At 35.0% G+C, this 21,399-nt stretch overlaps 1 protein-coding gene across 1 annotated transcript in view; it reads right to left on the bottom strand.

The window, feature by feature from the left end:
- Nucleotides 1-20,391, bottom strand: part of LOC125645771 (serine-rich adhesin for platelets-like) — a 36,291-nt gene extending 15,900 nt beyond the window's left edge. Inside the window, exons 1-7 of the mRNA XM_048871589.2 lie at nucleotides 20,330-20,391; nucleotides 15,378-15,449; nucleotides 13,295-13,465; nucleotides 11,621-11,702; nucleotides 8,908-9,086; nucleotides 5,224-5,397; nucleotides 3,270-3,385 (exon numbers count right to left, since the gene is read on the bottom strand). Of these exons, the coding sequence (XP_048727546.1) occupies nucleotides 3,270-3,385; nucleotides 5,224-5,397; nucleotides 8,908-9,086; nucleotides 11,621-11,702; nucleotides 13,295-13,465; nucleotides 15,378-15,449; nucleotides 20,330-20,351 (816 nt within the window). The 5' untranslated portion in view covers nucleotides 20,352-20,391. The remainder of the gene's footprint in view (nucleotides 1-3,269; nucleotides 3,386-5,223; nucleotides 5,398-8,907; nucleotides 9,087-11,620; nucleotides 11,703-13,294; nucleotides 13,466-15,377; nucleotides 15,450-20,329) is intronic.
- Nucleotides 20,392-21,399: the final 1,008 nt, after the last annotated feature.

The raw sequence follows: 21,399 nt of genomic DNA, 5'->3' as shown, positions 1-21,399 counted from the left end.
ATTACTTGGTAAAAGGTGTGAGTCTACGCCATACAGACGTGTAGTTAAAATATTTGTGCCTCAAAATAACTTTACGTTATATAGTTCCGATTTATGATTTAATCAACATTATAATGCCCATCCAATCAAATTTAGTCGTTTTTTAATTTGAAATCATCAACTATACACTACCCTTCAAATAAAGGAGACAAAAAAGGTGATTTCATTTATAAAACACAGGAGCTTCCAGGACCTCAAGGCGGTCACCAGACCCTTTGTCATACTTTGTGTAGACTTCATTTTCTTACTTGCTACGCGCTTGCCATATAATCATTATACACGTGTAGCAACGCAAAATGTAATAACCGGGCATTTTGCGTCATTTTTCAAGGGGGGGGGGTCGGGGGGAGGGGGCATCTGGTAGAAAAAAGTGGGAAATTGGATTTTTCATACTTACTTGCCATGCAAAATGATAATAATAATTTAAAAAAAAAAAAAGATGAACAACAATAAAACAAAAAACCCAAACAAACCAAGATGTTCCGTCCTCTGTTCAAAGTCCTAATTCGTGGGAGGGGAGGGCATGAGTGAAATACCCTTTTACTTTGGATGCCTCAATAATCTCAACATATTTCATTTTCCTTAATCGTTGGAGGGTCGAAGGGGGGTGGTTAGAGTTCTATACTATGAGTACCTCATATTTTTTTACCAAATCTTTATTTTCTTAATTGGTGGTGGGCGTTTAATTTACTATTACATCAAAACTTTCAAGCTGGGGCCAAGTGGGGGTCACCCAATAAAGCTTTTATTTGCATTACAAAATAACAAATAATGGTCATTGTCAATAAAAGTGGAGGAAAGGTCCCCTTGTCCCCTACCTTTGATTATATGTGCTTGATAATGACGCAGAATATGATCAACTCAATTATTACATTTTTTTAAATTAGTATATAGGGCTTACGGCGGGTGTGACCGGTCGACAGGGGATGCTTACTCCTCCTAGGCACCTGATCCCACCTCTGGTGTGTCCAGAGGTCCGTGTTTGCCCAACTATCTATTTTGTATTGGTTGTAGAAGTTATGAGATTGATCATTGTTCGTTATCTTCACCTTTCACCTTATATTGTACAATTTGCGTCGAGTTCAACGCAGATTGTAATAACGCACAATGCCATAGATACAGAAGATCTATTGAGCACAAAATTAGCATAAACTGAAGTAATTGAAGATAATAATAGTTTATTACATTTTGCGTTCTTATTACATTTTGTGTTGCTACATGCCCTTCTTATGAAATGACATAACAATCGCGAATTTTATATCTATTTTTACCAAGAAATTCGTAAACATTGAATATGAAAATTCCATCATTCTAATCGCAATGCCAATTTTTATAACTATACAGTCAAACACTTTGTGTGTTAGGTGTGATGTATTTCTGGATAGAAAGTTTGAATTATGATAAGTTGGCGGCATGATTTGGAAGGAATATCATCCATGACCAGTGGTGGTTTAAAGAGCCTGTGATTGGCAACATTCATAATCATAGAGTTCAGTCTATATTCAGGTGTTGAAAAATCCAAGTATGTATAGACTAGATGTGGCTTCTTGAAATAACGTACATGTATGTAAACCTCTCAATGGAACAGAGTAAAGTTTTGTACAAATATGATGTGGACCTAATTGTCTGTTGACTAAGGCAAAAGTGAATCAAATGCGACATCATTTATACTTGGTCTTTTATATGAACGATGTCCATGACTGCGCTTCCGCCGTTAAGCACTGGAAAAGAGTCCCATTACATTCACGTTATTTTCTTGTGGACTAGTCAAATTTCCCACATCATATACATTATCATTGCATCTATATGGAAATGCGGTGCCTAGGGTCCTGATCCAGTGATCTTCTCGTTGTCTACGAAAAGGGGTACTTAATGTTGGGTTGTTTGTGTGATGGTAATTTTTTTCTCCAAAATCCATACCCTCATGGACAAGATGTAGTGGTCCGGTGAATTAAAATGCTTGTAAAGAAGTAGGTGACCACCATTATTTATTTGAAATATGTTCCCCGATATTGTTTTATTAAGTGAACCCTTAGTTTCTCCCACATAAATTAAGCCACATAGGTTACACTCAATAGCATAGATAACGTTAGAAGATTTACAAGTCAAATTATTAAAAGTTTGGGTACAGAAACTGACAAATAAGATGATGCTACAAGGGTTTCAACAGTCTCGTTTAATGCCAGCATATTGTACATTCTACGGTTCTTGTGATGCTCTAATTTGCATATACATGTACATCCTGTCATTGATCAAATGTTGTCTAACGTGTTTCATAACCAATTCTTAGGTCATCTCTACATGCTGATTTTGTATGAATTGCTCCGTTTACCTGATCAAAATGCAGGACTTAAGGCTGGTGTGACCGGTCAGCAGGGAATGTATATGCCTTCTAGGTACCTGATCCAACCTTTGACGTGTCCAGGTGTCCCTGGATGCCCTGCTATTCATTACATAATCTTTATAGGATCTATGAGATTGATCACTGTTCGTTATCTTCACCTTGCATTCACGTTTTCGTAGAGACATATGTAAAGCATCGCTATCTCTTGAAAGATGTGTGGCGTATTTCGGATAAGATGTTGATATCCAACACCACGTGTGACGTTAGATACAGGTATGAGCGAGGTATACAACTTCATATATCATAGTCTATATTACATGGCGAAGTAAGTCATTTCGCAATTCAAATGAAATATTCGCTGAGACTTAGTATCAACAACCCACAATCAACCGTGCGTGCTTTGTAAGTTCATTTATCATTCAAAACATTCGACCGTCAACGATCTTTAAGCAAATTTCGAAATCATGAAATAAAACAAATAAATGAAATTGAAGAATAATTCAAATATTTCAGTGATGTGAAAAACTTTCAACACAAAACTAGCGAGTGTATTATTTGGTTGTAATTGATAAAGAAACGGATTGGTTTTCACATGACGCTTGTGCAGTAATGCAGTGTCAAATAACTATCTGTTTTAAAATTTCTACTGTATTAAGACTGAATAAAAATTATTTCCATCAGACACATGTATCTGACTACCAAAATGTCATCATTTTTCTCCATCATTATGAAGTCAACGAGTTATAGAACATACGTCATAGTAATTGAATAGATTAGAAACACTTACTGAGTCAGAAATAATTGGAAGATCAAAAGTAGAATTATTTTCATCCCGGACAATAATCATATTTAGCATAATACACAAGAAATGCGTATGTATACGTACGTAATTGATGACAGTGAGAGTAAAGGTGTGTTCGACAAAGTTTCCACACAAATCTGTAGCTCTAAAAACAAACACTGTGTTTCCTATCGGTATCTGGGATACAGTTGAAAGGACACCTGTAACAAAAACACGGAAATGAAGCAAACCGATCCACAAACATTACTACAAATCAATTTGACCCCCGACTGACGTCCATCGAACTTTAATTGGAGGGTATTCTGCAATTCAAATGTATTGCTAACCATAAGTTTAACCGCTACCAATTACATCTTGAAAAGGTGAAGATAACGAACAGTGATCAATCTCAAAATTCCTATAAGCAATACAAAATTAAGAGTTGGCTAGGCGAACACGGACCCTTGGATATACCAACGGTGGGATCAGGTGCCTAGGAGTAAGCCTCCCCTGTCGAGCGGTAACACCTGCCGAGAACCCTATATTGATCAGATAAATGGAGTAATCCGTAGTAAAAATCATGCTTAGGCAACAACAAAAAAGTAATAGTTTGGTTGATATTGCTTTTTACATTCCGTATAACGGGTATTTTCTGCGTTTGTCCATTTTTTGCAGAAATTTGCGGATAGGAGAAATCCGGAAATGTTACAAACACAATATATATATACATGCATGTGGGTACATATAGGTACATATATAATGCAACATCAGAAATTGGAAATGCAGAACAATAGAACAATCACTTACGGTTCAATTTGCAAACTTTTCAACCGCAGAAAATACCCGTTATATGGTATTCTGAATATACTCGACATGCCTATTAAACACTCTGATCCATCAAATTTGAATTCTTTTTCATCCTGAGCATCAACATTATTTCGAGAAAAAATGTAGCAATAATGATCACATCACAGTGTGTACCTGACTTCCTCGCATCATGAAATACTTTTTTATCATCCCACATCATATTAATTTGATCCCACCTCTGGTATGTCCAGGACTCCGTGTTTGACTTACTCTTAATTCTGTATTCTTTATAGGAGTTACAAGATTGATCACTGTTCGTTATCTTTGCCTTTTTATTATGAAATTGTGTCTATGCCACATTCATGATGTGGGAAATTGTACTCTTTGAAAACTATGACACAACAAATTTTTGACTTTGAATAAAAATGGTTCGTGTTTTACCTTACTAATATGGATTTGTTTTTAGATTATACAGTGCACAAGATTTCAATCTTCTCTATCATGAAAGGTGAAGATAACGAACAGTGATAAATCTCATAACTCTTACAAGCAATACAAAATAGATAGTTGGGCAAACACGGACCCCTGGACACACCAGAGGTGGGATCAGGTGCCTAGGAGGGGTAAGCATCCCTTTTCGACCGGTCACACCCGCTGTGAGCCCTGTATCCTGATCAGGTAAATGGAGTTATCCGTAGTCAAAATCAGTGTGCCAAGAACGGCTTAACAATCGGTATGATACATGTCAGACAGCATTTGACCCAATGATAAGTTGTATTGACGAACTAAATCGTTATAACGACCATAGAATTTGCGAAATGCTGTCTTCAATCCAGACTGTTGAAACCCCTCTACCATCAACTTGTTTGTCAGTAGCTTGTCTCGATTTAAAAACTGACCATACACAGAACAAGCTCTTGCGTATTGAATCAGTTGCCACATATAAACACGTGATAATGGAATATTGCTACATAAATATGGGAAGTTGACGATGGAGAAGCTGAAATCATAAAGTTGAGTTGTCAGTTTGCCGTTAATGTTTACTTTCAATAAAATATCTAAGTATGAAGCAGAAGTGGACGACTCTGTGGTGTCTTTTATTTCGAGCGCACAGGGATATATCGAGTAATTCAAAATCAAAATCAGTGTGTCGAGAACGACCTATATACCACGCAGCTTGATTTACTCCAGCAAGTTGTCAATGTTGCATTACATTTTTATACTAATACATACGGCCGGACAGACATACAACCTGTTGCAGGATCAAAGTTGATGGCGGTAGACGCAGGGGTGGTAGACTGGAGTGTGAGATTCAGAGTATCTCCCGGATCAGTGGCCACCACTGTGAGGAGCGTGGTTCCTACAGCCGTGTCGTCAGTCATCGTGCTGTTGGTGGCCAGGCCCGCAGCAAAAGTTGGAATTGACCCTATGAATATTTGTAACATGTCTAATTGTTGATTTGATAGTATGATTCCATACCTTATCAAAATACATATATTTCTAGAGATCATTTTAGTCTATTGAATCCAAAATAAAATGTTCTTTTATAGTTGCCTAGTTTGATTTACATGTGTTCTCTTTTATTTGAAGGATCCTGGTAATAATAATGAAAGGTGAAGATAACGAAGAGTCTGTTCTCTTAAAATATATTTAATTTTATTGAGTACCTAAAACTGTTGAAATCATATTTTGTGGTTTCGATTATTCCAAATTGCTAATAATCTACTCAAAATCTATACTGAGAAAAACACTCAAGCGTTTAATAAAAATGTTCAAATGAGCCGAACCTTAAATCTTATGTGATAAAACGATCCCGATCGACATTAATTTATAATTTTTCAAAAAAAGCCTTCATGAAATTTTAAGACAATTTCCCAATGTGAATTTTACTATAGTATTCAAATTGTTTTAGGCATAGAAAAAATACATACAGAACTATCTTGAAAGTCATTACCATATATCCATTGTAATGTTTTCGAAAGTTGTTTTATTTAAGGCGAGAAAAATAAACATAAGATAATATTATGAAAAAATAAATCAGGCTGGTAAATTGAACAGTGACTATGAAGTATGTTTAGTGTTGCTACATATTTGAGTTGTTAAAGTAAGAGTGGTTATTCCCTTATACACGCTCTGCATTACAGGTGAAAATCACAAGTGTTTTGGGTTATACTTTATAAAACCGATGTCCCATAATATGCCATGTCATGTTGTAACTTTGTAACGATTACGAATGTTGTACCATAAAAAAGAACAATCATAAGAAGTAATTAGCGTGTTGTATTTGGATATATTAGCAAGTTGAAACATGAAGGAAGTCTTTATATTCCATTAGTATATGCAGGCAGTCGACAAAAGCACCAGAAGGGTTATATTTTTCAATTATGAAGAGGTATTTTAAAATGTTGTCAAAATATTGGCTTGAAGCTATTTGTGTTAAACTGACAAACTCAAGTTTTGTGTAGTTTCTTGCAATACCTTTCTGACGCACATTTGGTTGAGTTTATCCTTTAAACAACAGACAAAATTTAATTTAAAATTTCAAAGGATATAAAAAGATACTTGTCAACAAAATGAAAGCTGAAGATAACGAACAGTGATCAATCTCATAACTCCTATAAAAATACAAAATAGAGAGTTGGGCAAACGCGGACCCCTGGCTATACCAGAGGTGGGATCAGGTGCCCAGGAAAAGTAAGCATCCTCTGTCGACCGGTCACACCCGCCGTGAGCCCTATATCTTGATTAGGTAAACGGAGCCATCCGTAGACAAAATCAGTATGCCAAGAACAGCCTAACAATCAGTATGAAACACGTCAGACAGCATTTGACCCAATGATAGGTTGTATTGGCAAATTAGATGGTTATAAAGACCACAGCATTGCAAAATGCTGATTTTAAACGAAAATGTTGGAACCCCTGCACCATCAACTTGTTTGTCAGTAGCCTGCTTCGATTCAAAAACTGACTATAAGCTGAACAAGCTCTTGCGTATCGAATCAGTTGCGAGATATAAACACCATATGGAGGTGATAATGGAATATTGCTACATAAATGTGTGAAGTTGACGATGGAGAAGCTGAAATCATCCCGTTTATCATAAAGTTGAGTTGTTAGCTTGCCGTTAATATCTACTTTCAATAAAATATCTAAGTATGATGCAGAAGTGGACGACTCTGTGGCGTCTTTTATTTCGAGTACACTGGGATATATCGAATCGGCATATGAATGAAAATTATTATTGTTAATGGATAAGACGTCGTCGATAGATCTTAATCCATTTAAAATCTATTTAATGACTGGGTAAAGCGGTATTTTAATGTTATAAAACCTTAAGTATTTCCGACTTTTATATTATGTAATTTATAAAAATTGGATAAAAATGTCATCAAACGAATATTTTACAAAACATCATTATTAATATGAAAAAGTATTGTCAAATTATTAATCGATCTGATAATTTTTGTTTACTATTTGTACATTATTAAAACAGGGATTGTTTTCTTCATACTATCGTATACGGTACCAATTTTGATGCACCAGATGCACATTTCGACAAATAATGTCTCTTCAGTGATGTTCAACCGAAATGTTTGAAATGTTTGTATTTCTAAATATTTTGTTTGGAAATCTTTTGATAACAGTTCATTTTCCATAGAATGCAAGGATATCAAAATAGAATGTAAATCATATGTCAAATACTTGAGAGTAAGTAATTTTATTTAAAGTCGGAACTATTTACAATAAACAAGTAACATGAGCTTAAAAAAAACGACTATATAGCATTAAACACATACATGAAGGACAAATGGTACATATATTCCATATGTAGGAATGTTCCATCATCAGCTGCATATGGTGTTTGTATATCTCAACTGATTCGATACGCAAGACCTTGTTCTGCGTATGGTCAGTTTTTAAATCGAGGCAAGCTATTGACAAACAAGTTGATGGTAAAGGGGTTTCAACAGTCTCGATTGAAGTCAGCATTTGGCAAATTATATGGTCGATATAACGATCTAGTTCGTCAACAACAACCTATCATTGGGTCAAATGCTGTCTGACGTGTTTCATACCGATTGTTAGGCCGTTCTTGGCAGACTGATTTTGACTACGAATAACTTCGTTTACTTGATCAGAATATAGGGCTCACGGCGGGTGTGACCGGTCGACAGACGATGCTTACTCCTCCTAGGCGCCTGATCCCACCCCTGGTGTGTCCAGGGGTCCGTGTTTGCCCAACTCTCTATTTTGTATTATCTTCGCCTTTCATCAATAAGATCAAGTTAATTACTTTGTACCAAAGGTTAAGAAACTGGAATCTAAAACTTTCTAGTATAACGGCATCAAAGATTGTAACTCTCTTCCTGATCAATTCAAATGTATCAGCAATCAAATCAGAAGTTAAAAAACATTTACTCAATGAAATTAAGAAAACGGCAGATGGAGACGTTTTGTATCAATTTCTTCAGTATTTTGCCGTGTACGTTTATAGTTATTATGTTTGATTCTGGAGTGAAGAAACTATCATTAATCAGTACTCTTTTATTCAAGGTAGGATACAAAATATTATTAGGTGTTTCAATTTCATTGTCTTTCATCCTTTTTTTCGTCTTCTCAATAATCAATTTGTTGTTGGTGTTATTATAATATATTATGTATGTCATTTTATAAGGTTAGAAGGACTCCATTGGAAATAAACCATGTGGCGTATACATTATACCCAATACATTTTTATATCAAATAGTTAATAAAGAGTTTTCCTTTTGTACCCTATGTATTTTACCAGATTTCTCGTTTTACATGAAAGTCTTTCTGTGATATTTTCTTGCATATATGCTTATTCCTAAATAAATAATAAATTAAGATTATGTCACCATATTTATGAATTATACCAATCCCAAAGTGTTTGTTCTCAATATATTTCAGTACCTACCTGGGCCTAGAGTCGCTTGGAGACCAAATTCGATTTTCTTTTCTGTGGTGTAGGTAGCAAACGTTGACGTAGTAGATACCGTATGCGCGGATGTTGTAGAAAACTGTACTTGCTTTGCATTACTCCCTCCTCCATTATTTGTTTTATAATATGCAACTATGGTATTCTCGGAAGATTTGCTACAAAAGAAAATCCGTACAGGAGATTTAGTCTTGCAAACTGTGTGTTAAATGTAAATGCACACGTATTTACAAATGCAATATTCTCGCGGAACGGTGGAGTCGGGAACCTCCAAGGAAAGGGAGAGATGGAGCAGAAGTCCTATTTGACAAACGTGGGAGTAAGCACCAAAATATTTATTCCTTTCTCATCCCTAACCCATTAGTGTACCAGGTATTAGCAATTTGCTGTTGTGGATAATGGAATATACACAACCATGTCACTGTAATCTGTACATTTAAGAATGTAGCTTTGATTGTTCTGTGAAGCGATAAGTTGATGACACAAACTCCATCTAAGGACTTAAGTTTCAAGGCAACAGTATGCGGTAGATAGGCAAGGCATTTAGTCAGAAGTAAAGATATAAGCCAAAAACTGTCCATTCTGAGAGAGAAAGAACTGATCGAGGCCCGTAGGGCCGAGATCAATTTTTTCTCTCACAAGATGAACAGTTTGAGGCTTATATCCTACTTAAAACATTACATCTTTTGTTCTAAGAATGGTCAGACTTAGGTTAACCCATTGACAATGACAATGATATCTATGAATAAAACTATTTTAGACAGTCTGACAATATAACCAGTCTTGTGTAGAAGTATGTTTCTTTTGTTCACTTATTGGACAGTGTCATGCAAGTAATAAGGGGTATCTAGTACTGCAGCTTTTATATTCACTCACTCTATAGTACTAAGCCTTATCAACATGTCGTCGTCTGCTGGGGAGAGCATTTTCATTACACAATCAAAATTTAAGGATTTTAATGAACGTACTACGAATACTATTTAGTGAGTGTCATATTCTGGATATGGAGGGTGATAAAGTTAAGGAGCCAATTTTGATCTGAAAAGCATTGGGTTTTCGAATATATTGGATGAGGAATTAATTAACGCCAACCAAAAGAACCCAATACGCCCATCTCGTGAAATAAAATGAAATTATTTAATGACAACGAAAATATTAATTCAGAATAAAGATATGCTTATAAAGAAATCATAAAAAAGCGTTGTGAAGAAGTTTCGGAATGTGCCTCTGGATCCAGCGAAATTCAAATACAGCATGGCAATATGTCTTTCAAATTTAAGTTTTGATTCGATATAATAATGGCCAATGGAATTTTTTTTTAAAATTGTGAAGTTGGAGCAGAGAATTCTACTAAGGGGAAATATCGTTTTAAGTGTTTCATTGGTTTTTCCGATATCTGTATTGATTTTTACTTCTAGGGAATTTAAAATTAAATTTGTATCTCTTTGACAAATGTATTGTCTTTCTCTTATTTTCAACCTACCTGTAGAAGTTTAATAAGTTATTGGGTTTACCTGGCACTGTTCAATAAGTTGACAATTACTGTCCATTACTTTTAAGAACGGACATTATCTGCCCTTTATTAAAAATAATGGACAGGAATTGTCAATTTATTGGACACCCACAGGTAACCTCATAACTACAAGTGGACTTCCTTCCATATATAAGCTTTAGAAGACAAAGGATTGCGTAACAAAAATGTTTTAAATGCTGTTAACAAAAGCCTTCAAAGAATGGAATCTTCCATCAAGGCACTGCAAATTCAATCATAACATTTCTTGTATGTCTTGTCATAATTACGTCCCTTTATCTGCAATTCTGATAACAAACTAGTGAATTTTGATGACAATGTGTAAAAAGAAAATAGATAAACTTTGAGAAATGATATGAACACAACTAAAAACTATTATCATTTTTCCCTGACTCTGGTTGATGTCCCATTCATCCATTGAAATACATTCTCGATGAATGTAATTATAAAATGGATAAGAAAAAAGCACTAAGATTGAAAAGTCCTGTCAAATGGTATATTCACACTAACCTGTGTTCGTTTATCCATGATATTCTTATTCTCAGTTGACTTTAAAATTATCAGAAGATACTGGTAATTCATTGATATTTCCAGTGTGTGTAAATGTTGAAGATGTTTTTGTCTTATACAACGGAAATATTTCCGGGTTGAATGGATCTTATCCGGGCTTCTTCAGGCAACAAAAACGCAGACGACAACAAACTGACGAAAGCAAATTCTAATATTTTCTAAATACATCAACCACTCAAGGAAATATTTGTATTCATCTCTGAACTCGTCATCAGATCCCCAGTGTTTAATGTGTTTATTTATTGCAGTATCACTATGAACATACACGTATTGCATAAAAAGATATACCTCTCATAAGAAGGCAAAGAAAAATATTTTGAAATTGTAAATGTAATGAATGGCAGTCTATTCCGAGGTATGAGAAGATGATGACCTGCCAAGAAACATCTGACAGGAAATACTGTTTCGTACTCACAGTCCTAGATAACCTCCGCCCTGTACAATATCCTATATAACTTCCATCCTGTACAGCTTTCTGTTGTGTCTCTATAATAATCTGATACCATGATATACTCGCAATCCTATATAATCGCCGACCTGTACAGCTATGTGTTGTGTCTCTATAATAATCTTATACAATGATATACTCACAATCCTATAAAATCTCCGTCTAGTACAGCTATTTGTTGTGCCACTGCAATAGGTTCTGTTTTGACAGTGTTCACATCCCCGGCTTTAAAGATAAAGACATTTAAGTACTTGGTTGTTAACACTACAGATATTATGTTTTCAACAGTTAAATATTGAAATTTTTCTATTGAAAAAAATTTGATATTTTCACAGTTGTTATCTTCACACTGTCTCCCGTGATACATAAGATAATTTTCAATGAAAGGCGAATATAACGAAGTGATCAATCTCACAACTCCTATAAGCAATACAAAATAGATAGTTGGGCAAACATGAAGCCCTTGACACGTCAGAGGTGGGATTAGGTGCCTAAAGGGAGTAATCATCCCCTGTCGACCGGTCACATCCGCCGTGACCCTATATACTGATCAGGTAAACGGAGTTATTCGTAGTCAAAATCAGTCTGCCAGGAACGGTCTAACAATCGGTATGAAACACATCAGACAGCATTTGACCCAATGATAGGTTGTATTGACGAACTAGATCGCTATAACGACCATAGAATTTGCGAAATGCTGACTTCAATCGAGACTGTTGAAACCCCTGTACCATCAACTTGTTCGTCAGTAGCTTGCCTCGATTTAAAAACTGACTATACGCGTATCTAATCAGTTGCGAGATATAATCACCATATGCTGGTGATAATGGAATATTGCTACATGAATATGGAAAGTTGACGATGGAGAGGTTGAAATCATCCCGTTTGTCTTAAAGTTGAGTTTTTTGCCGTTAATGTCTACTTTCAATAAAATATCTAAGTATGAAGCAAAAGTAGACGACTGTGTGGTGTCTTTTATTTCCAGTTCACTGTGATATATCGAATCGACATATGAATGACAATTATTATTTTTAATATATAATACGTCGTCAATGTAAAACTTATACGGTACCAATTTTGATGCACCAGATGCGCATTTCGACAAATAATGTCTCTTCAGTGATGCTCAACCGTATATAACGAACTGTCGTATTGAAGGCCACAACAAGATATTTTTTCTTCTCAGGTAGAAGTTTTCGAATAAATTCTGCTTCATAGGAATATAAAAATAGGTCAGCTAACAAAGAAGTACAATTCGTACCAATGGAAATTTCAACAGACTATTTGAAGACTTGATCACCAAAACTACGAAGATATTGTCAGTGAGGAACTGCAGCATATTTCTTAGTTCAACTTCAGAGTACTCGTTCGTGGAATCACAGTGGTGGTTAACTAAGTTTTTTTTTTAAAATTACTAATCACTAGATATGAATATCTTCATAAAATAAAACTGTATTTTATGTCAGCTTTGGGTGGTCTTCCTGTATTAGTGACATTAAGAAGAAGGCATCCCAATAGCACCGAAAGCTATGAAAACCGCGAAATTCTTTTTACGATAATTCAAGTAATACTTTATGTAATGTAGTGAGATGTTAATGTTTCTAATTATCTATTCAGTTTCTCTTCGCTTCAATACCATGACTAACTCCAGTTTATACAAACATAGGATGGTCTTAGGAAAAGGGTTGTGCTACCCTAAGTTAGGAAGAACTAAGTTGAAAAAAGCTTCGCGAAACTGACCTAAGACTAAGAGTGTCTTAAGACATACCTAAGACACGTCTTAGTCGTAAGATGGCTTCGTGAATCATATGGCCTACCTTGAATAGTTATCGTATTTACACCGACCAAAGTCCAATTTCCTGACACGTTTCGCCATACTTCTGCATATAGAGTTCCATTGGTAGCAATATCGATATCCCACTGTGTCACAACACCACAGCAGGAGATTTTATAGTCCTCGGCTGTGGTTTGAAGAAGGAATGTCGCCCCTGCAACGATACACACAGTCTTAATAATTAAGATTTAAAAATTAAGTAATTAAGACTTTAAAAATGAAAGCGTTTACGTTTTACATGTTGTCATATCTTATTTAATTTTTTTTACTTATTGATCTGACATTGTGATTGACGTTTACAAAAAAGCAATTTTACAAGACATTTCAAATTCACCAAAAGGATTTTAAGCTCATTTTAGCCAAAGGTTCAAGTGAGCTTTTCTGATCAAAATGTGTCCCTTGTCAGTCTGTCGTCGTCGTAAACTTTTCACATTTTCGACTTCTCAAGAACCGCTGGGCCAATGCCAATCACACTTCCCACAAAGCATCCTTGGGTGAAGGGCTTTCAAGTTTGTTCAAGTGAAGGGCCATGTCCTTTTCAAAGAGGAGATAATCACAAAAATGCAAAAATAGGGTGGGGTCATTTAAAAATCTTCTTCTTTAGAACTTCTGGGCCAGAAAATCTGAAATTTACATGAAACTTCCTGACATAATGCAGATTCAAGTTCGATCAAATCATGGCCCCCGGGGGTTGGATGGCGCCATAATAGGGGATCAAAGTTTTACATACAAATATATATGATAAATCTTTAAAAATCTTCTTCTCAAGAACCACTAAGCCAGAAAAGATGAGATTTACATGAAAGCTTCCTGACATAATGCAGATTCAAGTTTGTTCAAATCATGGCCCCAGGGAGTTGGATGGGGCCATAATAGGGGATCAAAGTTTTACATACAAATATATAAGGAAAATCCATAAATATCTTCTTCTCAAGAACCACTGAGCCAGAAAAATTGATATTTACATGAAAGCTTTCTGACATATTTCGGATTTCAGTTTGTTAAAATCATGGCCCCCAGGGGGTAGGATGGGGTCACAAGGAGGGGATCAAAGTTTTGCTTACAAATATATAGGGAAAATCTTTAGATATGAGCCAAGTGACTCAGGTGAGCGATGTGGCCGTTGGGCCTCTTGTTTATATCAGCATTTGATTGATAGCTTTTGTTTACAATTTAGCTTGAAAAAAACAACAACATTCCATTAACTCTGTGCACAAATCTTTTATTGCTCGCTTTACAAATTCATCTCAGAAACTGAATGTTGAAGTTTGAAGACATAATAATATAGTCAGAGAACGACGGTTATGTACTGTTTGTGAGTTAAATGATGTAGAGGATGAGCTCCACTTTATTTCAAAATGCACTCTATATGATGACTTGAATAAAAAAAAAATAGTTCAAGAAATTATATTATACAAAACCCAGTGTTTTCAAACCGATCAAACTATTCAGTGTTAAAAATACCAAAGAACTTATTAATTTTGGAAAAAATTTACAGTATGCTACTAAGCTACGAAACTTTCATATGGTGTGATAGCATTTGTTTAATCTAAATTGTACATCTTTATAACATTGTTGTTTACTCACTCTCCACGTTTGTGTTTGTTTGTATAATTGTATTTATGTATGTGATATCCAATGAGCCTGGGGCTCACGGAAATAAAGAATCAAATAAAGAATCAGGGTCACCGAGTCAATGTATTTCACATTTTGGATTTATCATATAATCATATATTATATATGCGTTTGTTTAAACGCAGCATAAATTTATTTGTTATCTCTAACACACACACACACACACACAGAGAGAGAGAGAGAGAGAGAGAGAGAGAGAGAGAGAGAGAGAGAGAGAGAGAGAGAGAATAGTAATATTGATCGCACATTCGAGCACAACAGAAGCAAATTAATCAAATATGAATTCATTGAACCAGAGGTATTTGAACATATCCACAAATTTTATGGATATGTAGTTGTCGAAAAATCACAATGCACATTACAATCATGAACATTTTAATGTATGAATAAAATACCATCTAGTTTATGAATTCACATTAATTTGGACCTACCAGTTAATGTGCTTTCTATTTTGTCAACATTCGGGTTTTTGCCAACAGTATCGGAGACTGCACACTGGCCATCTACAACAGAAAAATGTAGCAATGTATCTCAGTAAGCAGGAGTGTGTGATGACCATCTACAACTACTACCAGAGACCTTACTTTATCTGGTTAACAACTTTACCTTTCCAAGAAATTTAGAAATCAACAATTTGAAAGTACTGAATCATTTTTAGCATATCAACTTTTAATTCTTACACAATAAATGAACTATTTTTCACAATTTTACAATGAGGGCTGCTACTCCCGCGTGTTTGTGAGGCGTATCTGAACAAGAATTGTTTTAGAAAAGGAAGCTAGTTCTTTAAAGAGACACTACAGCTCATTTTGCGCAAAATCATGAAATGACATTTTTCTCAGGGCTTTCTCAATTTTTGTTGCATTGTTGAATGTATGAACTTTGCGAAAATAACATTATCTAAAGTTAAAAATTCTTGTTTTAACATAAAAATTAATACTTTTTGATGGCCTATACAAAAAATATCGAGTCTCCTCCTTCGGTCTTCAGACGCATGCGCATAGACAGTAAACAATGCAGCATGTCGTCCAGTGAGAGAAAGTGTAGTGGATAGATCCAGAATTTTGAAAGATTCTGTGAGAAAAGAGGTAAAAATAAAATGAGATAAAACTCATACGTGAAATAAAATTGACCTTGGGATCAGTATGACCGTTGGAAAACAAAGAGTTAGGAGAAACGATTGTAACTCAGTGGCGGATCTAGGATTTCTGAAGGGGGATGTGAAAGTCCAATATCAGCCAAAATAATCGGCCATTTTGGGTGCAAAATTTGGAGTTTCACTCACAATTTGTGGCGAAAAAAGGGAGGGGGATTCTGGTCCCCCTAAATCTGCCACTGGGACTAGCCGCGAAGACACTGCTTTAAAAGTAAGTGTTATTTTTATCTGAACACGACACGTGTTAACTAGTTGTAAAAACATCGGTCAATAGGAACATGGGAGGATAATGATTTATATAATTATTTACTTGTTATAATGAGGAGGGAATAATTTTATACTTGAAAGGTGAGTGTGGACCCCTTTGAAGGGGAATTTAAATAATTTCTTACACAACATCTTCGATGTCATTCAAAACCACGTGATGTAAATAACCATTCAAAAGTCCGAGTCAGCATGAAGAAACCTTTGAATTCCGGATGATCTTCAAAGCGCAGTTTAGAGCAAATTGATGCATTCAATTGTTCAAAATTGTCAGTATCGATATGATTTTTATCATTTTATTAATACATGTTTTTAAAAGCACTTTATTAAAATGTGGAAAATGAGCTGTAGTGTCTCTTTAATGAAAGGTGAAGATACCGAACAATGATCAATCTCATGACTCCTTTAAGGAATACAAAATAAAAAGTTGAGCAAACACGGGCCTCTGGATATCCCAGAGGTGGGATCAGGTGCCTAGGAGGAGTTAGCATAACCTGTCGACCGGTCACACCTGTCATGAGCCCGATAAGATAAGTCGTGCGGTGAATTAGATTTACCACAATTCAAAATATCAAGGTCAACACCCAAGGCCGAAACGATAGAAGATTCCTTGTCTGTTCAGTTGAATTATAATAGGTATTAATTAAAAATGTATTTCCTCAAAATTTTAGATGTGAATCTGTGAATAATGATTCATTTCAAAATTAAGGATTATCTTCCTCACGCATAGCCCTTATCCTTACACGAATTTGACTCCATTTTTTTTTTTTTTTTTGGCACACTGTTTTCCCCTATGATAACTCTAAAACTTAATTGTTATTTCGGATTTCAAACATTTCGATTGAGCATCACTGAAGAGTCATTATTTGTCGAAATGCGCATCTGGTGCATCAAAATTGGTACCTTATAAGTTTACATGATTGACACTCAAGTATATCAACCATATTTAGCTAAAATAGGATAAGTTGGGAGGGTATAATGTTTATGACCCGCCCGTCAGTCTGTCAGTTCGTCAGTCCCTCTCTTGTCAGCGTAACTCCTCTGAGACCGCTCAACAGAATTTTGTGACACTTTGTAGTTTTAAAATAAGGACACACTGTGTAGATGTGCATACCCTCAGGAAATGCTGATTCAATAATTTTGCAGGGAGGTATGCCTCTTTTGAACTTAAGAATTTCGAGCCCGTCTGTCCTGTTCTTGTCAGTGCAACTCCTCTGTGACCGCTCGACACAATTTCGTGAAATTTCGTAGTTAATAAGGACACACAGTGTAGGACACGCAGTGCAGGTGTGCATGTTCCCAGGAAATTCTGATTTAATAATTTTCCTGGGAGTTATGCTCGTTTTGTTTTTTGCAGTAATGGATAGCATTACCATTCATTATGTGAGGCATTTTCAAGCAATGTTTGAACTTGTGGTATGTAAACTTGCTCACTTTTTTCTTATAGAAAAAGAAAATGATTTGGTGTTTTGTTTATTATGATTTTGGTAGTGGTGTAAATCAAATGTGGATTCTAAAAAAATCTAAAGAACTTTTAGTAAATTTGAGGTAATAAAACCTTTCTCAAATCAACAACATTAAAACGTACGACTTTTCAACAATTCACATGTACAAGACAATTCCTAACAATAGATTACAGGCTACACTTTTTGACAGCATACAAAGTTGCTTCTTCAATGAAAATGGAAAAGGAAATATTCATATCTTATGATCAGTCGTTCAAAAAATTACTTTGTTAAACACCGCTTTACGCACAAGTACTCTAAGTTAATTTCAAAAACATGCTGGAGTTCCTCATTAGCATTATCTTCATAGTCTTTGGTGATCGGGTCTTCCAATAGTCTGTTAGAATTCCCACGGGCACAAATTGTACTCCATTATTAGGTGATCTGTTTTATATTGTTACGAGGTAGCTTCTACATGAGAAGAAAAAATCTCTTGCTGTGACTTTCAACTCAACATTTAAATATATCGACGACGTTTTATCCATTAACGATTAACAATTATCATTTTCATTCATATGTCGATTCGATATATCCGAGTGAACTCGAAATATAAGACACCACAGAGTCGTCCACTTCTGCTTCATACTTAAATATTGTATTGAACATAAGTGTTAACGGAAAACTATCAACTCTATATTTTGACAAAAGGGATGACTTCTCCATCGTTAACTTCTCATATTTATGTAGCAATATTCCATTATCACCTGCATATGGTGTTAACGTCTCTCAAATCAAATGATTCGATACACAAGAGTTTGTTCTACGTATGGACAGTTTTTAAATCGAAGCACGCTGACAAACAAGTTGACGTTACAAGAGTTTCAGCGGCCTCGATTAAAGTCAGCTTTTCACAATTTTTATGGTCGTTATTACGATGTAGTTTACCAATACAACATGTCATTGGATCAAATGCTGTCTAGCATGTTTCATACCAATTACACACTGAGTTTGACTGCAGATTACTCAGTTTACCAGATCGGGAATAGGAAAATAAGGCTCACGGTAAGTGTGACCGATCGACATGGGATGTTTCCTCCTCCTAGGCACCTAATCCTAACTCTGGTATGTCCAGGGGTTTGTCCTATTCTTAATTTTTGTATGAAGAGTTATGAGATTGAGCACTGTTTGTAAATTCCATCTTTTCATAGTACTGAAATAGAAAACTATCGGTAGGTGGTTTTATGGATTATCTTTCATTTTAGCGACCTGTCAAAAATTGCATCTCTTGTATAAATGAATCGTTTAACAATTGATTACATCTATAAAGAAATGATGATTTTTTTTCAACGTAGTAGTTATTCCAAATATTCCAGGTCCTAAATTCTGCAGCATGTCCCTGATATCAGCTAAGGGGGAATTAGCCATCGTCATAATGGCGGTAATTCCGGTGAAACTCCATTGTCTTCCAGTAAAAACTTATTTACCCGTGTAACAAATAGCGTAGGAAGCCGCAAATAGAACTCTTCTTTTCATGAAGGTAAATTTAGTTGAGGTTCTTTTTCAACACTTATTTCAATTTTCTTTAAAAAAAAAAAATGAATAAAAAATTGTGAAAAATAAACGACAAATATTTGTGATCTGGTATTATTACAGAAGTTTCTATAAATATATGAGGAATTGGTTCAGGAAAAATCACCAGGTGTATCATTCCACCTTAAACAGGGGTGATGTAAAATCAATATTTTCTAACCTATGGTTATACAATGATTGTCTGTATCTAAAAGTTTAACTCATTATTTCAAAATGCTTTCTTTTCTGACAATATATACTTAAAAGGTAGCCTTCCCAATTCTGATAATACAATAAAATTTGGGGTATACTTTTTTTAATATGCGTAATTCTTTTACAAACTTCTAAATGTACCTTTTCTATATCTTTGGCAGTACAAAAAACCACAGACTTCACAGCAGTTATTCGAAACGTTATTTACATATGTATCAAATACATGTAATAATTTATTTACTTTCTATATCTAATGTGCTTTTATCATATGAAACATGGTTTTCCTTCCCTGTAATGTTAAGATGTTTTGAGTTCTAGTGAATTTTCCATTATGAAAAAGATTAACTCCTAATCAACAACACATCAATATAGGTACCTTGATCATGTGTGCTTAATTTAAAATTCTTTCCAAACACTACAACTTTCGTTTTTTCTACACTAGAAATTAATGTATGTTCTATTTGTTGTTATATTCGGATATTTTATCCAACATGTTCTGTAAAGCGATTCTACTTTCAGCAAATAATACAGTATCATCAGTATAGACCAAAAAAAAAATTAACGACAACCCTTTTAATTCAACGTTTTCTAATGTAATTTCAATCAATAGTTGTCAAAATTGTTTACCTGCATAGAAATTACAAACGTTTTTGACGACGAAAGAGTTGAAATTCCGTCATTTTCGACATTTACTGAAACGACCGTCGTAATACGATGAGCGAACAATAAAGCTTACCTATAATTTTGGCATTCCACATGATACATATAAATTTGATTGAAATGAGGATAACACGTATGCTTTCCATTACCACAAGTAAATTCAAGTAATGCTTTAAAGTTTGCGTTCAAAACATTTTATTTCAAACAAAAGCACATGATTCGCTGCTCGCGATGGACGTCTTTTTATAGAGTATTTATATAAGGTTATTGGCATTTTTTTCTCCGAGTCACAAAATCAACCCCTTGAATAAAGAAAAGTATTTGTTCGTTTTTTCCGATTGTATCAAAAGATAAATGGTGAAGCCTCAGACAGTTATGATTTGAGTAAACTTTGGTACAGATACATGTAGTTCGCAATGCTTTCTAAATCAACCGACTGTCAATGATATTCCTACGGGATGTTCCATTGTACTCGATGATTTGATTAAGCACAGTCGGTCAAATAAAATATCTGGAATGAAGACCAAAGATCGGTAAATTCATTTTTTTTTTAAATCTGATATATTTTGTACAACATGATCTATTGATATGATTTAAATGTTTAGGACATGTAATTATAAGATTGTAATGTTATTTTATGAAAGCAATTTCTACTCATTTTAATAAGGTGAAGCGTAAACCGCCCTAAACCAAGAGGCACATGATCACAAATTACGTCGCGTGAGTGTCGGCTGCCATATAATGAATCTATTCATTTGCCATCGAGTTATAGCTTCGAATAAAATTCGTAAATTTCCTTTTGGGTGGTAAATAAAAGCTTACTTACATGTATAACTAAGGTTGTTATCGTGTATAATTTTAGCCCCATCCTAGCCCCAGGGGCCGTTTTAGCCCCATCCTAACCCCAGGGGCCGTTTTAGCCCCATCCTAACTCCAGGGGGCGTGGTTTAATCAGATATGAATCTACGCTGCATCGTAATGCTTGCTCATTGATAATGGCTTTTTTAAAATATCTATTCCCGTGTAAAATTTTGATCTCCTATTGATCCCATCTTACCTCCAGAGACCATACCGGTAATTCAAACCATCTGCACTACCTAAGGATGATTACAAACTTATCATGGTCCTATTGTTCTCGAGAAGATT

The sequence above is a fragment of the Ostrea edulis genome, chromosome 6 (assembly GCF_947568905.1).
Source record: "Ostrea edulis chromosome 6, xbOstEdul1.1, whole genome shotgun sequence".
Lineage (NCBI taxonomy): Eukaryota > Metazoa > Mollusca > Bivalvia > Ostreida > Ostreidae > Ostrea > Ostrea edulis.
The sequence above is the reverse complement of the archived record's forward strand: the minus strand, read 5'-3'. Positions and strand labels throughout refer to the sequence as shown.